The sequence below is a fragment of the Cryptotermes secundus genome, unplaced genomic scaffold (assembly GCF_002891405.2).
Source record: "Cryptotermes secundus unplaced genomic scaffold, Csec_1.0 scaffold8098, whole genome shotgun sequence".
NCBI classification, from domain to species: Eukaryota; Metazoa; Arthropoda; class Insecta; order Blattodea; family Kalotermitidae; genus Cryptotermes; species Cryptotermes secundus.
Genome location: NW_019735136.1, coordinates 1 through 21,807, shown reverse-complemented (window position 1 = coordinate 21,807; position 21,807 = coordinate 1). Strand labels below are relative to the sequence as shown.

General features: G+C 39.3%; 1 protein-coding gene and 1 long non-coding RNA gene across 2 annotated transcripts; both read left to right on the top strand.

The window, feature by feature from the left end:
- The first annotated feature begins 2,022 nt into the window (after positions 1-2,022).
- Positions 2,023-6,633, top strand: LOC117282693. Its single transcript, XM_033753362.1, has 4 exons — positions 2,023-2,186; positions 4,870-5,104; positions 5,991-6,110; positions 6,424-6,633. Exons 1-4 carry the CDS (start codon positions 2,172-2,174, stop codon positions 6,555-6,557), a joined length of 504 nt encoding a protein of 167 aa, XP_033609253.1. The 5' UTR covers positions 2,023-2,171; the 3' UTR covers positions 6,558-6,633.
- Positions 6,634-10,869: 4,236 nt separating this feature from the next.
- LOC117282694 lies at positions 10,870-12,311 on the top strand. Its single transcript, XR_004513532.1, has 2 exons — positions 10,870-10,908; positions 12,240-12,311. It is a non-coding gene; the product is annotated as an uncharacterized LOC117282694 (long non-coding RNA).
- The last annotated feature ends 9,496 nt before the right edge of the window (positions 12,312-21,807 follow it).

The window sequence follows — 21,807 nt, the reverse complement described above, 5'->3', positions numbered from 1 at the left end:
TCTGACAGATTACTGATGAATGAATGAATTATTTAATTCACTTCAACTCACTGGATGCAACAGAAACTATTAGTAACTCTTTTTTATAAATTTGCTTATAACACTTTTACTGAAGTTACGTAGTTGTATATTTGTGTCCGACTTTGCCGAAAGTTGGATGAAGACTCCTTGAGGTGGAATGCACTCTCTCTGAACCCTGAGGTCCACGAACCACAGGCTCCAGGAGAAATCCACTCCTCCACTTTTGCCATTGGTTAAGTATGCAAACTAGGAGTTTCCCTAAATTTCTCAATTTCCAATCAGGTTGCTTCNCTTTTGCCATTGGTTAAGTATGCAAACTAGGAATTTCCCTAAATTTCTCAATTTCCAATCAGGTTACTTTGCTATGTGACTCTGGCAGTTGCTGACCTGACGCTAAAGTTGATAGAGATTTGATGCATTAGGATCAGGGGAAGAGGCTCCGGCTCTCCCACTTCTAAGTTATAGCTGTTCCAAGCTGCCAGCTCTCAAATTGTCAAAGACTTTCCGACTCTGCTGAAACTGCCAAAATTCCAGGAAAGTACCAGATGTTACTTCCTGTCCACATAGCAAAATTTGAACTATGTCCCTTCTGCGTGTAAGAGTTGGCTATCTGCCGGATTTTCTTTGTATTTTCTTGATATTAACTTAATATAGATTTAATTAAAAGAAAATAGTCCAACAAATTATGATGAACTGTTACATCATCAAACATCTGCGGCTGGTACAATAGGCAAGAAGTGGCCGCACTACAAGGGACTTAGACCCACCCCAAAAGTAATAAAAAAAGAATGGAGTTTCATTAAAAATGTCCGTTTAATAAACAAATATATTTTAATTATACTATTACGAGTATTTAATCAAGAATAAATTGTAATTAAGGACTATGATGTAATAAATGTTACAAAGAACGTATTCGAAAACACACGTATAAAAATTTGAGTACATATTTTGCTAATGGAACAAATATGAGGGGTATACATATCTCCTAATTATTAACACCGTATGCTACAGAAATATCTGGGAGGCCCCAACTGACTCTTGTAGACAAACTAATCTGGAGTACCTTCTCACAAATTATTTGGCACGAGAGAATTACTTCTCTCTATAGGAAAGGATTACTGTATCCCAACTGGAGACATCAGGCAAGGCTTGCTAAGCTTGGTAGCCTCATTGTACCTACGGAGACAGCAGAAACGTCCAACTACCGTGCCTAAGTTTTCAGTTGGCTCAGTACACGCATTGGGGCTCTGGTAATTGTCTCGCCCTGCCTTAATTTGGAGTTAGATCGAAAAGCGTTCACAAGATAGACACAATACAGAAATCATCATTAATGCAAGTAATTATGGCTTTATACGAGACATTTCAACGGTTATATAGAACCAACAGGTACAAATGTAGTATTTAAAATTCATTTATTTTCTAAATTAAATAACAAAAAACAACGCATTTCGACTATATGTTTCTATTAACAAATTCGAAATCGATAAATTTTGACACAGAGAAAGCATATCAGTAAAATTCTGACCTTATCTTTTTAATTTTAACTTGAGACTTTTGAGGGTTGTTTCTTCGGTCTACTGGAAGACTCAAGTCTCAACACCAGTCTCTGTGTGTTTTCTGGCGATCGGATCCCTACCAGCGAAATGAAGGGAACGAAAACCCTGGAAATACGGGGAAATTTTACCCATCACAACGTGGCCAGATAAGACTGTGACAAGGAAGACTGGTTCTCCTCATTTCCATGTCCGGATCTCATATCCTGGTTTTCGTAACGAAGTAACAAGCGTGGGTCTGTCTGTATGTGTATGTGTGTATGTATGTATGTATGCAAGAGATATTTTTGTCTGTAATCTTTGTAAAAAATTATAGTTTAAAGTGGACTTTCCACTGCTCTCTGTAGGTCATTTCTTTGTCCACCAGTTCCTGTTTAAGGACAAATACTTCATTAGAGGCTAATCTTCCGCGATAATATTTGTTGAAATTTGTTTAGTGGAAGCACCGAAAATTTATAATAATTGCTTTGTTTATGGTAGTTGGATAAAATAACATCTGCCATTGTGGAATATATAAATACACAGGTCAAGTTCAGTCTATTACCCACTCAGAATAAAATCTAGCGAAGAAAATCGGATACAGGAAAGCAGAATACAATGGGAGGGTATAAGGTATTGTACACGAACAACTCATCAACGTAAGGAAATCGGGAGCTAATTTAACAAAATAAATCAGCAGGCTTATTTTTAATGTTATTTAAACCAAGCAAAAAAACTCCGTGGCCTGTAGTCCGTAAGCGAACTATACCGACCGAGGTATCGCCGTCTGTCGGCGAAGTTAGTGCCAACTTTTTCGGATAGAGGGTGTTCCGTGGACAGCGCAACGGATCCCCACCGCCTTTAATCTCCTGTTTTCTAGACTGGAGCCGTTATTCCATTAAGATAACTCCTCAATTATAAACGAGGGTGAGTGGGCCCCGTTCCAGACCAACTACTTCTCAGAAAATCTGGTAGCGCCGGGGAACGAACCCGGGATCACTGGATCTGTAGCAAGGAACTCGGAACACTATACCATAGAGGCGGTGTATTTGCACGAACCAAGTAAAATAAAACAAAATCACGTTGAGTATGCTGTTAAATGCTTCATATTCAAAACAATTCCTGGGTTTTATTGAATTTGGTTATTCTTAATACAAAATATTGTCTGGCAAAAATATATTTGATTCATTTCCGATAAATTTAATTACTAATTTATTTAATTTAGAAGAGGAAAAGGAACCAGGGAGGCAATTGAGATGATGAGAATTATAGAAGAACGAACTTTAGAGATAGATGAAGAACTGTGTGTTTGCTTCATATAAGGGCAGAAGGCATTTGACCGTGTAAACTGGAGCAAATTAATGCAGATCCTAAAGGAAACAGGTATCGATTGGCGTGAAAGAAGATTGATCAGCAAATTGTACATGGATCAGAAAGTTAGAGTACGACTGGACAGTGGGGAGACAAGAAGTGTGCAGATTGGAAGAGGAGTTCGACAGGGATGCTGTTTATCACCATTTCTGTTCAACTTGTACAGCGAATGCTGTACAATGCTCGGAGACTTCAAATTAGGAGGTCAAATTATTCAAACTGTGAAATATGCAGATGACCTTGTGTTAGTTACTATGGAAGAAACTGTGCTACAGGGCATGATTGATAGACTAATTGAAATTGGAAGGTGCTATGTTATGGAAATGAATGTGGAAAAAACAAAAGTAATGAAAATTTCGAGACAACCAACCCCAGTCACAATAAAAATACACCAAATCAACTGGAGAATGTGAAGTGTTTTAAATAATTGGGTAGCTTGTTAACAGATGATGGAAGGTGTACTAGTGAAATTAAATCCAGGATTGCCATGGCAAAAGCTGCATTTAGCAAGAAGAAGAATCTTTTACCAGCAAATTGTACTTAATTTGAGGAAGAAACTAGTGAAATGCTACATTTGGAACATGGCTTTGTATGGGGCTGAAACTTGGACACTTAGGGCAGTAGATCAGAAACACCTGGAAAGTTTTGAAATGTGGTGTTGGAGAAGGATAGATAAGATCAGTTGGACCGATTATGTGAGAAAAGAAGAAGTGTTAATTAGAGTCAGTGAGCAGAGGAATATCCTACACGAAGTAAGAAAACGGAAGGCTAATTGGATTGGTCATGTTTTACACAGAAACTGCCTTCTAAAAGAAGTTATTGAAGGAAAGATAAAGGGACGGATAGAAGCGACAAGAAGACGAGGAAGAAGACGTAAGAAGATGCTGGATGACCTTGGGGACAGAAGGGGATACTGTCATTTGAAGGAGAAAGCTGTAGATCGCATTAAGTTTAGGAATTGTTTTGGAAGGGACTGTGGACCTGTCGTCTGACAGATTACTGATCATGATGATACCAAGTTATAATGTACAGGGTCAGCATATACGTAATAATTAATTCGTATTTACAGGTTTATCTGATATAAAAGTGAGATTTCATTAATGTGCTAAACACACTGTATATATAATGGTTTATAATATTTTATATATTTATACGTAAAGAACAGAAAATATTTTATAACCTTGCGTTTTATCTGGAAAATCCCTGTGGTGAGGTGATTAGAGTCCCTGCCTACGGTCGCAGAGTTACCAGGTTCGATACAAGATTTTCTTAGAAGTACTGGGTCTGGAAAAGGGACCACTCAGCCTCGTGGGGACAATTGAGGAGATCGTTGAAAGAAATGGAGCCTCCGTTCTAGAAAACTGAGATAAACGGCCGTCATGATCCGTTGCGCTTACCACGACACCCTCTATCCGCAGCAGTTGGCATTAGCTTCGCCAACAAGAGGCGGTCGCTCAGTCGGTACACTTCTCTTACGGACTACAGGCCATGCAGTTTGTGTCTCTTCTCTCCGTTATATATGGTGAGAAGCAGATTCAGTCACAGTACGCAGTGAAACAATATTTCTAATATTGATGATCCTTTAAATCTGACATTCATCTGCAAAAGACAATGATGAAGACAGATAACTATAAAGATTTTAAATTGAAGAAAGCTACTCCAATTCTGTAGCATTGCTCTGTAATCTCTGAATACACTTTCTTGTTCACCATTTCCTGTACTTTTTGTACTGTCCTGGATCTCTGTCTAGCCCGAATACTTATCTCGATTCACTGTTAGCTGTTCGGGAATTTCCGTTTCAGTTACTTCTGCTTATATAATTATATACAACCACAAATCAATGCATAAAGAACATACTATGTACATATAAGCTCCTTTTTCAGTTTCTCAGACATACACTACAAATTGAGGAATATGCTTATGATTTACCTGTATCTCTCTCCAGATTGTCGTTGCTGTGTTCAGTTTTGCATACATCGTACTCTTGTCAGCGAATCATGGTTCTGGTCTTTCGATTGGGAATCCAGTGGTTTGTCCTCCTGTTAGATGCGTTTCTTTATCTTGCGGTGTGAAAAACGCCTCCGACTGCCACACCGGCGAGCAGTACGTACCTGTACATAGCAGAGGATGGTGCGGCTGCTGCTATGCAAACTGCTGTGGTGCTTGCGTTCAAACTGTCGGTACGTGAAGGTGTCCTCTGGAATAACAAAATGCATCGTGTTGTTCATAATCTGTTGGATGACGACTTTCATTTTGATAACTGAATTGTGTTCTGAACACTAATGCAGAACGGAGCACATGCCAGTATATTCAGATTATGAGCATCTGTTTTATGACACCGTATAATCTGTGTAAGTTTTGAAGGAAAATGTCGGTAATTCTTTAACTTCGGCTTGTAGACTTAACAAGGAAACAGGGAGCTTGTAAGGAATTTGTAACCAATAACAGATACTGCCGTGTCATGACCAAGAAAATTTATAATATTAAACCTTTGAAATGTGATACATCGATTGGGCAAGTGCGGTGGCTCTCAAGAGTACCGAAATGGAGTAGCAATACAAGAAATCATTGTGAACTGATTTTTGCGTTCAATTTCTTGCCTTCTATGTGCAATTTCGGTTAATATACTGTCATCTTTTCTTTATTGTGACTATAAGTTTATCTAACAGGCGAGCATCAGATGTACAGGTTGTTATGACGAAGGAGTCTGCCACTCACTGTAACACTGTTCTCTTTTCGTATGAAATAAAATTCTAATACAACTCATCACATATATTACAGATAAGGCGAACATGTGCATTGCAACAGTTCGTTAACGCAAATAAATTAGATTCAGTCCGAGGAAGTTACATAAGGAAAGCAGAATGGCATTACAGTGAGAATCATAACAACCTGTTCACCTGATAATGGCCGGTTAGACGGAAACCTGTAATGACAATAAAGAGATGACAACGAGAGAATACAAACCGACGTTGCACATAGACGGAAAACAAGCGGACGGCAAAGTCAGACCTAGGCAGTTCAAAAGGATACTGCTCTTCAGTGTCTTCCTTAATTTGCTTTCAGCTGTTACCGATATTTTCAATACGCTGGGTTATTACGTTCGCATGTATGGACCGTCTTCTGGTGCACAAAATCTCACTTGTCACTTCACTACATGTTTCGGCATTACTGTGCCATCCTCAGGTGTGTTATTTACGTTAAACCATTGCACTGCTCGCCATCACGTGTCGTTTATAAAATGATACAAAATGTATATTCGTCATGTACTATAATAACATTTATATATTAAAATTTTGTTAAGATTTATCATCTTATACGTCGAATTTCAAACTCGCGTATTATATCAATCTTCCGCTATGGCAGTCGTTCTTCTTACATTTTGTGTATACTGCGTCTTGTGATGTGTCCTCTTGTGGCTGCGTGAGTTGTGTTATTATTATTAATATTATAAATTCATAATATGTAACAAAGTCAATATTATTAAAATTGTTCCTAGGTATTGGAGACAACTGCTCAGCGAGTTACGACGGTTATAACGGACATTACAAAGTGTGTCCCGGTGGCTTGGAGTGCAGCCATGATTCAAACAAGTGTGTAAGGACCATCTCCACTACAACGATACTCCCGTAAGGACGCGTATTTTAGTGAGCTGCTGTACTGAATGTAACACTGTAATAAAACATTGAAGATACTGGTACTAGTGCCACTTTTGTTCCACATGCCTTACCCAAATGAAATGGTATGTTTTGGTGGATAGTACGATACAGTATGCATGACTAAGTTTCAGCACACTTAAATGAACGCAAAAGCATACTTAAATAAACATAAAAGAATGGCTGGTTTCTGCAAAGTTCGGCGAATTTTATGACTGACTGTAAGGGATTCGTTCCATGCAGATCGCTCAAACAGAACCGTTTCTGTATTGTTGTATTGTAGGCACTGGTTCGTGTCGGGTACGATACACCATATATTCTGATTGAGATTCCTTTTAGATTTCCTCGGTCTCTGCAGGCAAATGATGAAACAGCGACTAAAATTTAGTGCGCGACAGCCTTCTCTTCTGTCCTTTAACACTTTGCGGACCGCGCGCCCTTTAAAAGATTTTTCGCTTTTAAACGTGGCGGACCGCTGGCATATTTTTATTACTTTAGGACACATTACGTTGTAACACACTATACCTTGCTCTGGCACTATGCAACTGCAAGGAATACTGCATAATAAATCTTCGGAATGTACGCTAAGTATTCAGTCACTTGACCTGGCTGGCTAGGGTCCCTACTCCAAAAGAAAATATACTCTGCCCCTTCCAGCTGTTTATATACCAGACAGAAGTTAGTAGAGGGGAATATGTTTCAAGGAACAAAGCGGTTGAAGGCAAAGTGTTCTCTCTGACTTGTTTATGGAGGTATCTGACATGCCTTGGGGAGGAGTAGTGATTAGTGACTCAGACAGTGGAAGTGACAGGGGTCAACAAAGAATTGTGGCCACAGATAATAAAAGTGAAAGTTGCCTTGTGTCTTATAAATTGTGCCATTTTCAATTCATTTTTGGTTTACAAAAATCTAAACCCTGATTCTAAATTGAAATACGAAGCATTTCTGATGAATGTGGCAAAGGCCAGGGCTACAGCCCAAATGGTGGCGGCAGAACCAGGGTCACACAAAGACTTAGTAGGATCTGGCCCTTCAACTCCCACCCCATGAAGGCCTCATGTGGACCACCCCAGGGCGACTCTCGAGTGATTTGCCTAAAAATACCCGCGTGCAAATTGTGAAGAGTGAACATTCCAAGGGGAAGAAACTTTCTAGGCAATGCCATGTTTGGACTGTTCACAAAAAGAGTATGAGTGTCTACATTTGAAAGTGCATAATGCCACTTAACAAAGGGGAATGTTTCCAGAAATATCGCACTCTGAAGCACTTCTAGGAGCATTGGTAAATGTTATCCAAAAATTTTATTTCATAAAATTAACTAGGAAATGTTATATTAATTTTTAAAGTGAACAGTGCACAATTTAGGGTAGTAGGTTTAAAAATGCCGGTCTCCAAGGTGATTTAAATATTTAAATCGCCGGTCCGCAAAGTGTTAAAATTCATCATCTCCGGCATTTCGTTATATTACGCTGCAGAAATGACGTGGCAATTGGCGCGCGGCTCTTCTTAGCCATCACTGGAATTCCCGGAAATAAAGTTTAAACCCTTCTTACAAAACTACCAGAAAGTAGAAAGACTCCTGCACGCAAAGCACATAGACAAAGTAAACTATTAAATACTTTTTAAGAAACTACCAGAAAATAGAAAGCCTCCTGCAAATGAAGAAAGTAGCTAAGCAACCAGGTCTTACATTTTACGTCTTCGGTTTCTGAGCTTCTGAAGCTTATCACACACGCCTCGATATTCAGTAAATCTGTTCGTTCTTAAAATATTATCTGGATTACCGACAGTGTTGTTAATTAGACTCTATGCAAGCACACATAAACTTTGCAATCTGTTACAAGCGTAGGCATGTTCATTTGTTCACTCATTCATTGATTAATTCATCATTGGCTCTACAGCCCTTTTTTGGACCCTGACCTCATATTTTGGACGAGTGATCAGCCCGTCGCTAGAACGCTACGAACACAGACACATACCTTGAGTGGGATTCGAACCCACGAATTCTGCGTTCGAGCGAGGGAAGACAGTTCATGCCTCAGAATGCGCGGCCTTGGTGATCGGCAGTATCGGTGAAAATGTCCGTTTAATGAATCAAAGCACAAATATATTTTAATTATCGCATTACAAGAATTTGATCAGGAATAAATTGTAATTAAGGCCAATGAGGTAATTAAAGTCACAAGTAACGTATTCGAAAATACGCGTTCTAAAAAATGTTGAGCCATGTTCTCACTCTTGGTGCAAATATGACACGAAAATATAAGTGTATATTCATAAATATTAATTTCACAACGTGAAAATCAGGCCTACATTGTGTGCGAATATCTTTGACATTTCGAGACACTTGTGTGCAGTGTGTTGCGGCACAAGGAATTGAATACAAGCGAAGTTACACAAGTGTTTCGGAGGGTTCACCCGGGTCCTGTAGACAGACTAACTTGGAATAAATTCCCACAAAATGGTTTGGCACGAACAAGTACCAGTATAATACAGGTTTCGCATTAAATTGTTTCTTTCGGCTGTCTCTTCACAAGACATCTTTATATACAGATAAATTTCTTGAAAATACAAATGTAGAATATTTTGTGCAGTGGGAAAACACATAAGCTCACACTTTTGTGTGTAAGAATAGCAGTAGACTTGTGTTTCTGTTGCTGCTTTAAAAGAGAAATAGACAAGCAGAAGCCAGAGGCGAGACATTCATCGACAAAACAGAGATGCTGTCTGGCAACAATACTCGTATATCTTTCATGTGATGCTCGACTTCCTTTCGCACCACCAAAACTGTAAATGTTTACGTTGTTTGTACAATCACATCAGAAACGGGTTAGTGATCAGCGGTTCGAATGACGACGCTTTCGGTATCACGACGACGTAACAGCGACGAATGGCAGGATGCGGATGAATTATGAATTGAAAGGAATTTAGAAGGAACCGGTAGTGATGTAACTAAGGTACTATTCCGGCATTTGCCTGAAGGAACTGAGATAAACCGAGAACAATATCATTCGGATATTAGCCTAGATTGGAGCCCAACAACTCCCGAATAAAAGCCTAGAGCTTTCTTTATTATTTTAGATGCTCGTGGTGTCACAGAGTTTCACTGCTTTCTGCATTAATATCTTCCGACATATATTGTAGAGTCATTAAGTTCGTGGAATGTGGTTTTATCGAATCATATTACAAGGTATTCACATACACTTACGCAGATCCACATCGGCCCTAAGAATAGTTGCTGTTAGCCGCTTTACAAGTCTGCGAACATTGATAATAGCTGAAATATTTTGATACTAAATTCCCGTATGATGCTTTGCGGCCATTCCACTAACTTACTGACTATGGTAGTATGACACCGTTAGGTGAAGTAGATATGTATCAAAGTTTCGGAGAAATTTGAAATTTCATCTTCAGGATACTTATATTCTGTCTGTCACAGTATAGAAGATCTTCCATATTGTCTGTATTTTATTTTCTATTTTTTATAATTTGGGCTCGGTTGTTTACATTCTGCTCCTTATATAAGAAAAAATTTATAGTGTCAAAAAATATTTCGATATATAATTGAACTGAATTTAATAGGCAATCTAATATATTTCCTATGCGGAATTTTGTTTATCGAGCCGTTGACTAGAAACGGGTAAGATAACTCCGTTGTTGCATTGCTGCGTGCGTGTATTATTTAGAAACGGCTATTTCCGTATCCCAGTAGTTCCTACATAGAGCAAATACGCCACTTTATAAAACCCATCCTACTTGCGAGTTTAATAAGTCACTAAGCAACTTATAAAAGTGGTACGAGCAAAGAAACTGGAGTTTTTCCAACTTGCAAATTTGTGGCTGGTTAAACTTAGAAAATTGATAACAAAATATCCAAAGCAGAGGCCTGTGACGTCAGAGATGCACTGGGGGTGAAATGAGAAAAATGTGTGGAAATATACGAGTAGGTATAAAAGCAGCTTAAAGTTACTCTATCTTAACATTTATTAAGTATGTCCTAATGAATTCTTTGGATACCAGGCCACAATGCCCGGCTGTAACACGACATGTGCCCACATTGAACAAAGCCGGTTATCACAAAAATATTGGGAATTTACTACATAAATTGTGTGGAAGACATTGACACAAACTTAAAATNGGGTTTCTGCACTACAAGGTTTCTAATACAACAGTACAAAAATATTAATGATAACAGGTGACATGCGCGTTTCAATTCCGGGGAAAATTCGACCAAAGTATCTACCGATATATAAGACCTGTAGCAAGTGGCATACACCAAAGCACGGCCAGTTGTCGCGGCAGTGAGAAGTCTCAGCAACTCCGATAAGGTAAAAAACCATAAATACTTATATTCTCTTTAATTCATTGCGTACTGCCTTACATTCCACTAAGTATTTTCTGACTAATTCTGTAGTCAAGCCAATTCTTATTGGATGAAATATTACTCGTTCTAACGTTGAAAAAAGGAACTCAAGAAAAGGGAACAAAAAAAGAAAAAGCAATAAATCAAAATACAAATGATAACCTATTTCCTAATCTATAAAATTTCTATTGTAACAACAGCAATTAGGGATATGCAGAATTGTAGCAAATTGCACACGCCAAAGCATGTTGGTTGCCACTGCAGCGGGGAATCCCAACAACTCCGAGAATGTAACTGTCATTTGTTATTATTCCTGTGCTACTGCTTGGGAGGACATGCACGTACGTTCTGGACTCTTACAGTTTAAATAAATAAAGTATTTCAGTTTACGGATACAACACATGATATTCATGCAGAATTCCTGCCGCTCTGCAACTACACCTAACTCATGTACCAGCAGTTGCCTGAGTCTGCAAATAACGTTCCGAAGGCGAGATAGAAATGGCGGCCCGTGACCCAGTGGTCAGGATAATGGGATTCGTAACGGCATCATGTCTATGTCTGCCGCCTTAACGAATTGAATTAGTGACAAATTAATTACACGTTATTCAATACAAATTCAGGATGCAGTTACAACTGCGATATTGCGAAACACATAAAAATTGAACATTGCAAAATAAAATTGAAAAACATTTTGATACTCGGATCCAAATGGAACTATTATTTTAGGTACACGGTTCATGAAGATGGAAACACAGCCTCCCCAGAACCACCAGTGAACATCTAACACGAAAACCACCCAATTATCTCTTCTTCATAAAGATCTCAAAACTCATTTCACTGTACACTGCTCGCTGGTAAGGACTGAATGAATGGCGTCAGAACCATGGCGCGTTCTGACCGAGCCTAACACCGGAAATTCCTCTTAGCCTCTATAGTCCAGATCTCCCGTCTATTATCCATGGGTTTCAGGGACCGCGTGATAAAGATAGAAACGGAATTAGATTGTTCTAATCCCTTCTTTGTAAACATGCGCCTAAGAGATATGGGGGGGGGGCAAAATGGAAAATCTTAGCAGAAATGTCCGACTTCAATAACAACGAAATTCTGACAACAAATAAACCACGAAGGCGCGATATACACCAAATCACAGGATGTTCTAAACACATTTTAACCCACGTATCAGACAACTACAGACTTTACATAGATTATAGAGCTGAGAGGTTATTCTCATGTCACACATTGTCTGAAATAGAGAAATTGCGCGAAATATAATCTGGTTTCTGCAAAACGCAGTGTCTGAAGGCCATTTGTGGGAATCTTGAGAACTCCATCATACCAAGGATACACCAGAAACCCCAAGTTCGCTACAATGAGGACTGCCGTGTTCCTGTTTGCAATTCTGGTCGTGCTCGGCACCTTCATCGCACAGTACCCTGCAGGTAAGCTAACTTACCGTCACGTATATGAGTGACTATAGGAGGGGGTTGCATTGGTAATTGTTCGTATTGACTTTTCACAATTCTTAATTACAAGTACATATTTCTCTCCCCCACGGCTTACAGACCTGTATAGGAGCTTCTAATTCTCTTATCCAAGGGGAACCGAGGTCTGTAGAATACATGGATCTGTAACTACACTCCACATACGTCTCCATTTCGTGGTGCTTAAATAATGTAGCAGAGTGATAACATTATACTTCCTTTATAATCAATATCAATGACGAAATGAAAGTATAGCTGTATGCATTCTGAACCTCGGTAGTAGTTGAGTGGCCCAGATTCACTCCCCGTCCATTTTCTCCCTGAGAAAAGAGCCCTCGGCACCCACTGAGTAGGAGACTGGGTTGTATCCAAGGTACACTGTACGTTATAAAGAAGAGAAAAATTATCTTTACTCCGCCGATAATTAATCCCAATTACTTGCATTTGACGTTTTTACGATAGTGTCTATAATCTTTACTATTTTTGGAATGTGATGCCATGTAGTCTAGTAGAAACATACGTTCTGGATGTCTATACTACCTCCAACCTCAGTGCTTACATATAAGTGAAGCAAGAAAACCGGCATTCAGCAAGCAGCAGGCAAATTGTTTCTATCTCCCTTTTCACCCAACTTAATGAAACTGTAAAAGGAGGCTGCATGTTCTTCCGTAACATCGGTAAGCCTCTGTCTGACTTCTGGCGTTACATCCAAGATACAGAACTCTCCATACCATATTCCTTATCATGGCGGAGATTTTACTTGCGCAACTTGAAACAGAAACAAAAATGGGAGGTTCTTTCTTATCGGTAGAATTTAATTTCTATTTGCTCTATGCTGATAATTGAAAAATAGTCTTCACAGCCATCCTTATTTTGCTTCTTTTTTTATAGAAGCGGCCTGCGATTTCCAGCAATGTTGGGTCACATGCCAGAGGCAGTACACTATCTATTTCGAGAGGGCATTCTGTGACGGAGGTACTTGCAAATGTGGTAAGTTTTGTGGATACTAAGCGCTTCGTCATTCACTGTGAAGTAGGCAAGGACGTTTTCAAGCAGGCCTTCTCAATTAGAGTCACTGTTCCGAATGTGCATGTACATGCCCTCAAGGAGGATGAATCTAATGATACAAAGGATCCCTTTATGAAAATCCGGTGTGTGCAGTCCGTAAAAACCCAAAATATCGCAACGTATGTGTATCGTGACATAATGTTGGAACAGTTCAACAGTGAAAACATCATAGCAGCCACGAGCAAACCCTGGACGATATAAAGAACCTCCACATCAAGAGAGCCAGCTGGCACAATATCTGCCCCATATAAGAGGGACGATGGGAGGACGAACACGAGCCTGCATGGTTTACGAATTTTAATTATTGACAATCCAAAATATTTTTAATTAGCATCAAGAAATTTTATACAATTTTTTAAAAATTCTCGTTCGTGCGCTCCGAGTGAACGGACGTATTGTGAGAGCTAAGAGGTTATCGATCTGAAGTTCCGAGTGAGACAGAGAGTTAACTACAGTGCTCAGTTGAAAATTACAACGTATTAGCAATACAACCAATTACAATAAATTCAGTGGCGACTTGTAAGAGTCAAATCAAATCAGAAGAAACCTAAAAACGGACAAGAAATGCTACCAGCCAGCAATGGACCAGGATGCAACAACTTTCAAATGTATCAACCCGTAAGTACCCAGTGGCAACCAACAATCATTAGTCAAGTAACTCCACCAGTACAAATTCCAATACACATGCAAAACCAACATTTCTTACCTAACGCATTCAACCTCCCATGCAATTCCCAACCGACTACAGATGACCCAATGTCATTACCAAATCAATGCAACCAACTGCACAGAACAACCCCTACCACTGATGATGAACAAGACGGAGACATCACTGAAACCACTAACACTACATCATGGCAAAAAGTAAGAGGCACCAAAGGAAGGAAAACAAACAAAGTCATCCAAAGCAACAATCCTCCAGAAGCAACAATAACAACAAACAACAGATATGACCTACTTCCAAATGAAACAGTAAATGACGAAGAAACAGAGAACGCAAACACAACAAAAAAGATTCCCAGGCCTCCACCAATATTCGTATACGACGTCATAAATTATCCCCAGATGATAAATCACTTAGCCGTGGTAACAGAAGAAGAGAATTACAGCACCAGGTCAATGGCAAACAACATAATCAAAATAAACTGCAACTCCCCAGAAACATACAGAAAGATGATAAACTTTATGAGAGAAAACAACATCATATTCCATTCGTACCAACCAAGAGACGAAAGGGCCTACAAAATAGTCATAAAGCACCTACACCATACGGTAGAACTAAAGGACATAACGGAAGAATTAGCTGAACTAGGCCACAAGGTCAGAAACATAATCAATGCAAAGCATCGTCAAACTAAAGAACCGCTCAACTTATTCTTTGTAGATTTAGAACCAGCAAACAACAACAAGGAAGTCTACAAAATAAGAAGTCTCCAAAACAAAATCATTGAAATCGAACCGCCTAATAAATCCAAGCACATAATCCAGTGCACAAGATGCCAGTTGTACGGCCACTCTAAGACCTATTGCAATAGGCCTTACCTGTGTGTCAAATGTGGTGGACATCACAATTCAACAGCTTGCAAAAAGAGTAGAGACACCCCGGCAAAATGTGGCCTTTGTGGGGGATTACACCCCGCAAATTACAAGGGCTGTGAATACTACCACAACTTAACTAAAAATAGAAAAGCAACCCAAAAAATGCAAATTCCAAACGATAATTACACTACAGCACCAGACCCTCACCCTGTTGCCCCCCTACCCAACACACTACCAATCCTGCCTCCCAGAGTAAACAGATCCTACGCAGACGTAACCAGAGGTCAGAACGACAACAGCCAAAACATAACGCTAAGCAAATTTTTAGAAGAATTCAAACAGATGTTTCATGAACTTATACAGCAAAATAGCTTAGTACTTAACATGCTAACCACGCTAATAAGCAAACTGAAGTAATAACTAAGTTTCTGAGAATAGCACTCTGGAATGCGAATGGTCTTATTGGGCACAAAGACGAAGTGATTCTGTTCCTTAAAGAACAACACATAGACATTCTGCTCATCAGCGAAACGCACTTCACAGCCGAAAGTTATATCAAAATTCCAAACTACAGAGTGTATCATACCAATCATCCAGATGGCACCGCACACGGAGGCACTGCTATCCTCATAAAGCAAACAATCGATCATTACCAACTCCCAAAATACAAGGAGAATCACTTACAATCCACTTCTATAAAAGTCAGTACATTCCCTTATGAACTAACGATTTCAGCGGTGTATTGCCCCCCTAGGCACAACATAAAAAAGAACACTTCGAGCAGTTCTTTAGCACATTAGGCCAGAGATTCTTAGCTGGAGGAGACTATAACAGCAAAAACGTCATATGGGGCTCAAGACTAACGACCACGAAAGGAAGGGAACTTGCAAAACTTATGCAGGACAATAACTATTCATATATCTCAAGTGGAACTCCGACGTACTGGCCAACTGACCCTGCAAAAACACCAGACCTTCTAGACTTTTTTGTAGCAAAAGGAATTTCGGCAGCATATACAGACATTGAGCCTAATTTTGAACTTTCATCAGATCATACTCCCATAATAACGACCATAAGTTCTTCAGTGATAACCAGACATAACACTTCAAGATTACATAACCACAAAACCAACTGGGAAAAATATAGAGAAGAAATCATCAACAATATAAATCTAAAAATAACGCTGAAGAAAGCCGAAGACCTAGATTTTGCAATTGAAACACTTACAAAAGTCATGCAACAAGCCGCTATTCAATCCACACCTCCACTGGAATCACAAAGAAGTACCAACTGTACTCCTCTAGAAATCAAACAACTTCTAAAGGATAAAAGAAAGGCAAGAGCGATATGGCACCGAACCCACAACCCAACCGATAAAACCAGATACAACCAGTTGACAAATAAGCTAAAAGCCAAATTAAAGAAACTGAGAGAAGCATCCTTTACGGATTTCATACAAAACCTCAGCAGGTATGATTACTCAATATGGAAGCCCATTAAAAACATAAAAAAACCTAAAGAATCCTCGCCACCAATACGAGAAACAACACCAACTGCAGGCCCCTGGGCAAGAAATAATAAAGAGAAATCTGAACTCTTTGCAAAATATTTTGCCAATATATTTACTCCGCATAATGAGGCAGCACCCACAAATGATCCAAACGACCTATCAGAGGAAGAAGAGTCAACGTCTACTGAAGAACATCGGACACTGAAGCTAACTACTCCTAAAGAAATCAACGGAATCGTTAAGTCATTAAGCTTGAGAAAGGCACCAGGTCCAGACCAAATAACTGCAAAGATGCTGAAAGAGTTACCAAAAAAGGGATTTGTGTTGCTGACATACATATTCAATGGCATATTAAGGATGAGCTACTGGCCTATAGCCTTAAAACTCTCTCAGATCATCACAATAATTAAACCGGGGAAGGATCCTTCGGACATAGCTTCGTACCGACCTATAAGCCTAACATCAGTAATATCTAAGGTATTCAAAAAAATCATACTCCGCAGAATTAAGGATGACCTCACAACAAATACATGGATACCTCAACACCAATTCGGCTTTCGACCAGGACACACAACCATACAACAAGTGCATAGAATAACCGACGAAATCAACAAATCCTTAGAAGCGGGAAATTATTGTACAGCTGCGTTTCTGGACGTAAGCCAAGCGTTTGATAGAGTCTGGCATGACGGCTTGCTATTTAAAATCAGAAAGACTCTTCGACCCCCATACCCCAAACTCTTCAAATCTTATCTGAACGACCGATATTTCCAAACCAAAGTAGGAAGCGAGACGTCAGAAATTTACCCCATTGAAGCAGGTGTACCTCAAGGTAGCGTTCTGGGTCCAATGCTATATGTACTCTTCACGTCAGACATTCCAACATCAACAAATACCACTACCGGCACGTTCGCAGACGACACAGCGATCTTATCAAACAATAAAAGCCTGGAGCTAGCCACAGTACATCTACAACAACATCTCGATACCCTCCAGGATTGGTTCAAGAAATGGAGAATAAAGATAAATGAAAGTAAGTCCGTTCATATTACCTTTACATTAAGGAAAAAGAAACCAACAGTCGTCCATATAAATAACACCGTTATTCCTAGCAAAGAAGAAGTTAAATACCTCGGAATGCATCTAGACTGCAAAATGACGTGGAAATGCCACATAGCAAAAAAACGTAAACAAATAGATTTACTGACCAAGCAGATGTCCTGGCTTATAGGCAGAAGATCAAAACTATCCCTCGAAAACAAAATCCTTATATACAAAACAGTAATTATACCAATTTGGACGTACGGCATTGAACTCTGGGGATGTGCCTGTAAGTCCAACACCAACATTATCCAAAGATCACAATCGAAAATCCTAAGGATGTTAGTCGACGCACCTTGGTATGTGTCAAATGAAACCCTACATAAAGACTTGAAATTAAAATTCGTGAAAGACATCATCCTGGACAGAAGCCGCCAACATATGAGCAAAATTGAAACCCACGAGAACGAACTATTGCAACCACTCAGGGAGCCAACCAACAATAGAAGATTAAAAAGGAAATGGCCAAATGACCTGATATAAAACAAATCAACTTCTGAAGAGGTAATGTCGATGGACATTCTCCTCGTATGACATGTAATAGTCCTTAGCGAAACCATTAACCTATAGAATGTACGTAATTCTGATTGTTAATAAATAAGTTCCTATAAAAAAAAATTAAAAAACTTTACATTCCCAGGAACTGCTGTGTTTGTGAAATGTTCTATTTTGTGTACTATGTATTCTAGCATATAAGTGTATGTTTACGTCTAAACAACTTATGTGATGGTGGTTTCCTATTTGTAGTGAAGTTTGCCCTCTGAAGATGGTCCACAAAGACCGAAACATGTAATGGTGTTAAGTTTTCATGTAGTAAAATCTTACAGGTCACATTGGACGGAGTCATTTATTTTTCTAGGAATGACAGATTGTACGAAATAAATACTGATAATGGAGCAGCAAATTTTGCCCAAATTCCCATTGGATATGAAGCTGTGTGGCCCCCAGGTCTGTTGTGAAAATTTGGCAGGAGATGAATTGGTTATCCACAACAGAGGTCAAAGTTCTGACATACGCTTTGTTCAGTCGATATCCTTCCTGCTTTGAAGCAGAAAATTATATTTGTTGGTCATTAACAAGTATTACAATTATATAAACAAGCACAATCTTTTATCTGTTTCAGTGTACCGGACATCATAGTCACGGAATTTCACGTTAATTCTCAAATGGAGACGACCAGCTGCAGATGGACCACTTCTTATCCTCAAGGGGATTATACACGCACACTTTTGTTCACGTTTAGATTCTATGCCAAATATCTGCTGTAACTACTGCTTACTGACTGTTTAAGTAGTTTAAAATCAAACAATGAAAATCACGAGGCATGTCTATTTCACTTCATTTCTAGTGTTATAGTAAAAATATGAATATGAAATTACATGCAATTAGAATGTGAATAAAAATAGTCCAACGGACTCTTCTATTCTTACCTGTTTGCACACAAACCTGTCACAACCTCTACTCATTCCTTCCATGTATCCGTCTGGAGGGACTAAAGAAAACTACGAAACCTTGGCGGCCTGATCCCAGGAACTCACACATAAGAAACTGGAAACCCACTCACTCTGTTACGACGAGAAGTGAACACTAAGATACAGTGCTTGACTCATTCTTAACGGTGAGACGCTTTCAGCACCAACTGCATAAGCTCGAATATAGGGCGATCTGCCGCTGTGACAGAGCGGATATTCTCGTGCTGAATCTCCGAGGCAACAGACGTAGCGCCTGCGCAGAAAGCCCGACCACATCACTCCTGGAAATACAGGGCCCAATTTCTAAATCAAGTCCATGTCTAGGAGAGAAGTAAAATCTTGTGTCGTAGATCTCGATGGGACCTTAAGCCAAGATTGACTGTGCTGGCGAGGAACAGATGTAATTTAATGGGCCGACAGATCAATGAGGAAGGCAGATATATTTAAGAAACTTTAAATTTTATTATTTCTTAGGGTTTTTGGTAACAGGGGGGGGGGAAATTATGCTATTAAGAAAAATAGATTCAAAATTTAACTCCTTCAATTTAATTCTAGATATTTCAGCAAATATCTTTAGCATTAGCAAACAGAACACCTCATAGCCATCTGGTTCATTTTTATCCTTAAGTTTCCAAAAATAAGGCGTTCTTATTTTTGTATTGGACAATATTAGAAAGAAAAATCTCGCATCTCGCGTTATACCGGCATTTGTTAATTTCATTCTTCTGTGTCCCCTAAAATTGCACTTTCCAGATATGCCTTAGAACGCGGGGCCTCTTTGACAGGCTGTTCAAGCATGTATCGGTGAATGCCCCGCCATAGCTCAAGCGGTTAGTCGCTGGATTCCCTCCGAGGCGGCCCGCGTTCGATCCCGTGACTGGTCAAAGTGGGATTTGTGGTGGACAATGTGGCACTGGAGCAGGTTTTCTCCGAGTACTTCGGTTTCCCCTGCCAATCTTCATTCCACCAATAGCTACACATTCACCCTCACCTTTAATCTGGGGCTGGTACAATAGGCCAGAAGTGGGCGGAGTACAAGGGATTTAGTCCCACCTCACTAGCAACAAAAAAAAAAAGAAGATTCAGTGAAAATGACCGTTTAATGAAACGGATTACAGATATATTTTAATTATCCTATTACAAGAATTTAATCAGGAATAAATTGTAGTTAAGAACAATGAAGTAATTAAAATAACACAGAACGTATTCGAAAACACGCGTATTAAATTTCTGAGTACAAGTTCTCACTACTGGAACAAATATGAAGGGTATACATATTTCTTTGACGGTCACGGCAGCCAAGCGGTCTAAGGCATGAACTGTCTTCCCTCGCTCGGAAGCCGGATCGTGGGTTCGAATCCCACTCATGCCATCAATGTTAATTTGTGTGTATGCGTTTTTCTGTGTTTGTGTACAGGTAGAGGCCTTGCGACGAGGTGATCACCCCCCCAAGGGGTCCTACCGAATGTGTAAGATCTAGTAAACCAAAGTGAAACGGAGAAGTTCATGGAGGTAGGCCTAGGCCCACTGGGGCTGTAATGCCAAGGAAAACAATAGATATTTCCTTATTATTAATTCCGTATGCTACAGAAGTGTATTCTGGAGTACCTTCTCAGAAATTACTTGGCACGAATTAATTACTTCTCTCTATAGGAAAGGATTACTGTATCCCAACTGGAGACATCAGGCAAGGCTTAATAAGCTTGCTAGCTCCATTGTACCAATGGCGACAGCAGAGACGTCCGGCTACAGTGCCTAAGTCTTGAGCTGCCTTAGTGCAAGCATTCGGGCTCTGGTAGTTGTCTCGTCTTACATTAATTTGGAGATAGTTCGAAGAGCGTTCACAAGGCACACACAATACAGAAATCATCATTAATACAAGTAATTCTAGCCTTATTCGAGACATTTCAACCGTTATATAGAACCAACAGGTACAAAAGTAGTATTTAGAAAATTCATTTATTTTCTAAACTAAATAACAAAAAACAACGCATTTCGAGTATTTGTTTGGACTAACAAATTGGAAATTGATACTTTTTTGACACAGAGAAAGCATATCGGTAAAAATCCTGACCTAATCCCTTTTACTGGGTGTGGGACCCTTGATTCCTTTTTAACTTGAGACATTTGAGGGTTGTGTCTTCGGTCTACTGGAAGACTCAAGTCTCAACAACAGTCTCTGTGTGTTTTCTGGCAATCGGATCCCTACCAGCGAAATGAAGGGAACGGAAACCTTGGAAATACCGGAAATTTTACCCATCACAACGTGGCCAGATAAGACTGTGACAAGGAAGACTGGTTCTCTTCATTTCCATGTCCGGATCTAATATACAGGTTTTCATTAACGAAGTAATAAGTGTGGGTCCGTATCTGTGTGTGTATGTATGTATACAGCAGATATTTGTGATTTTAATCTTTGTAAAAATTATAGTTTAAAGTGGTCTTTCCACTGTTTTGTGTAGGCCATTTCCTTGTCCACCAGTTCCTGGTTAAGGACAAATACTTACATTAGAGGCTAATATTCCGCGATAATATTTGTTGAAAGTTGTTTAGTGGAAGCACCGAAAATTTATCATAATTGTTTTCTTTATGGGAGTTTGATAAAATAATTTCTGCCACTGACGAATATATAAATAGACAGGTCTAGTTCAGTCCATTAACCAGTCACAATATAATCTAACGAAGACTTT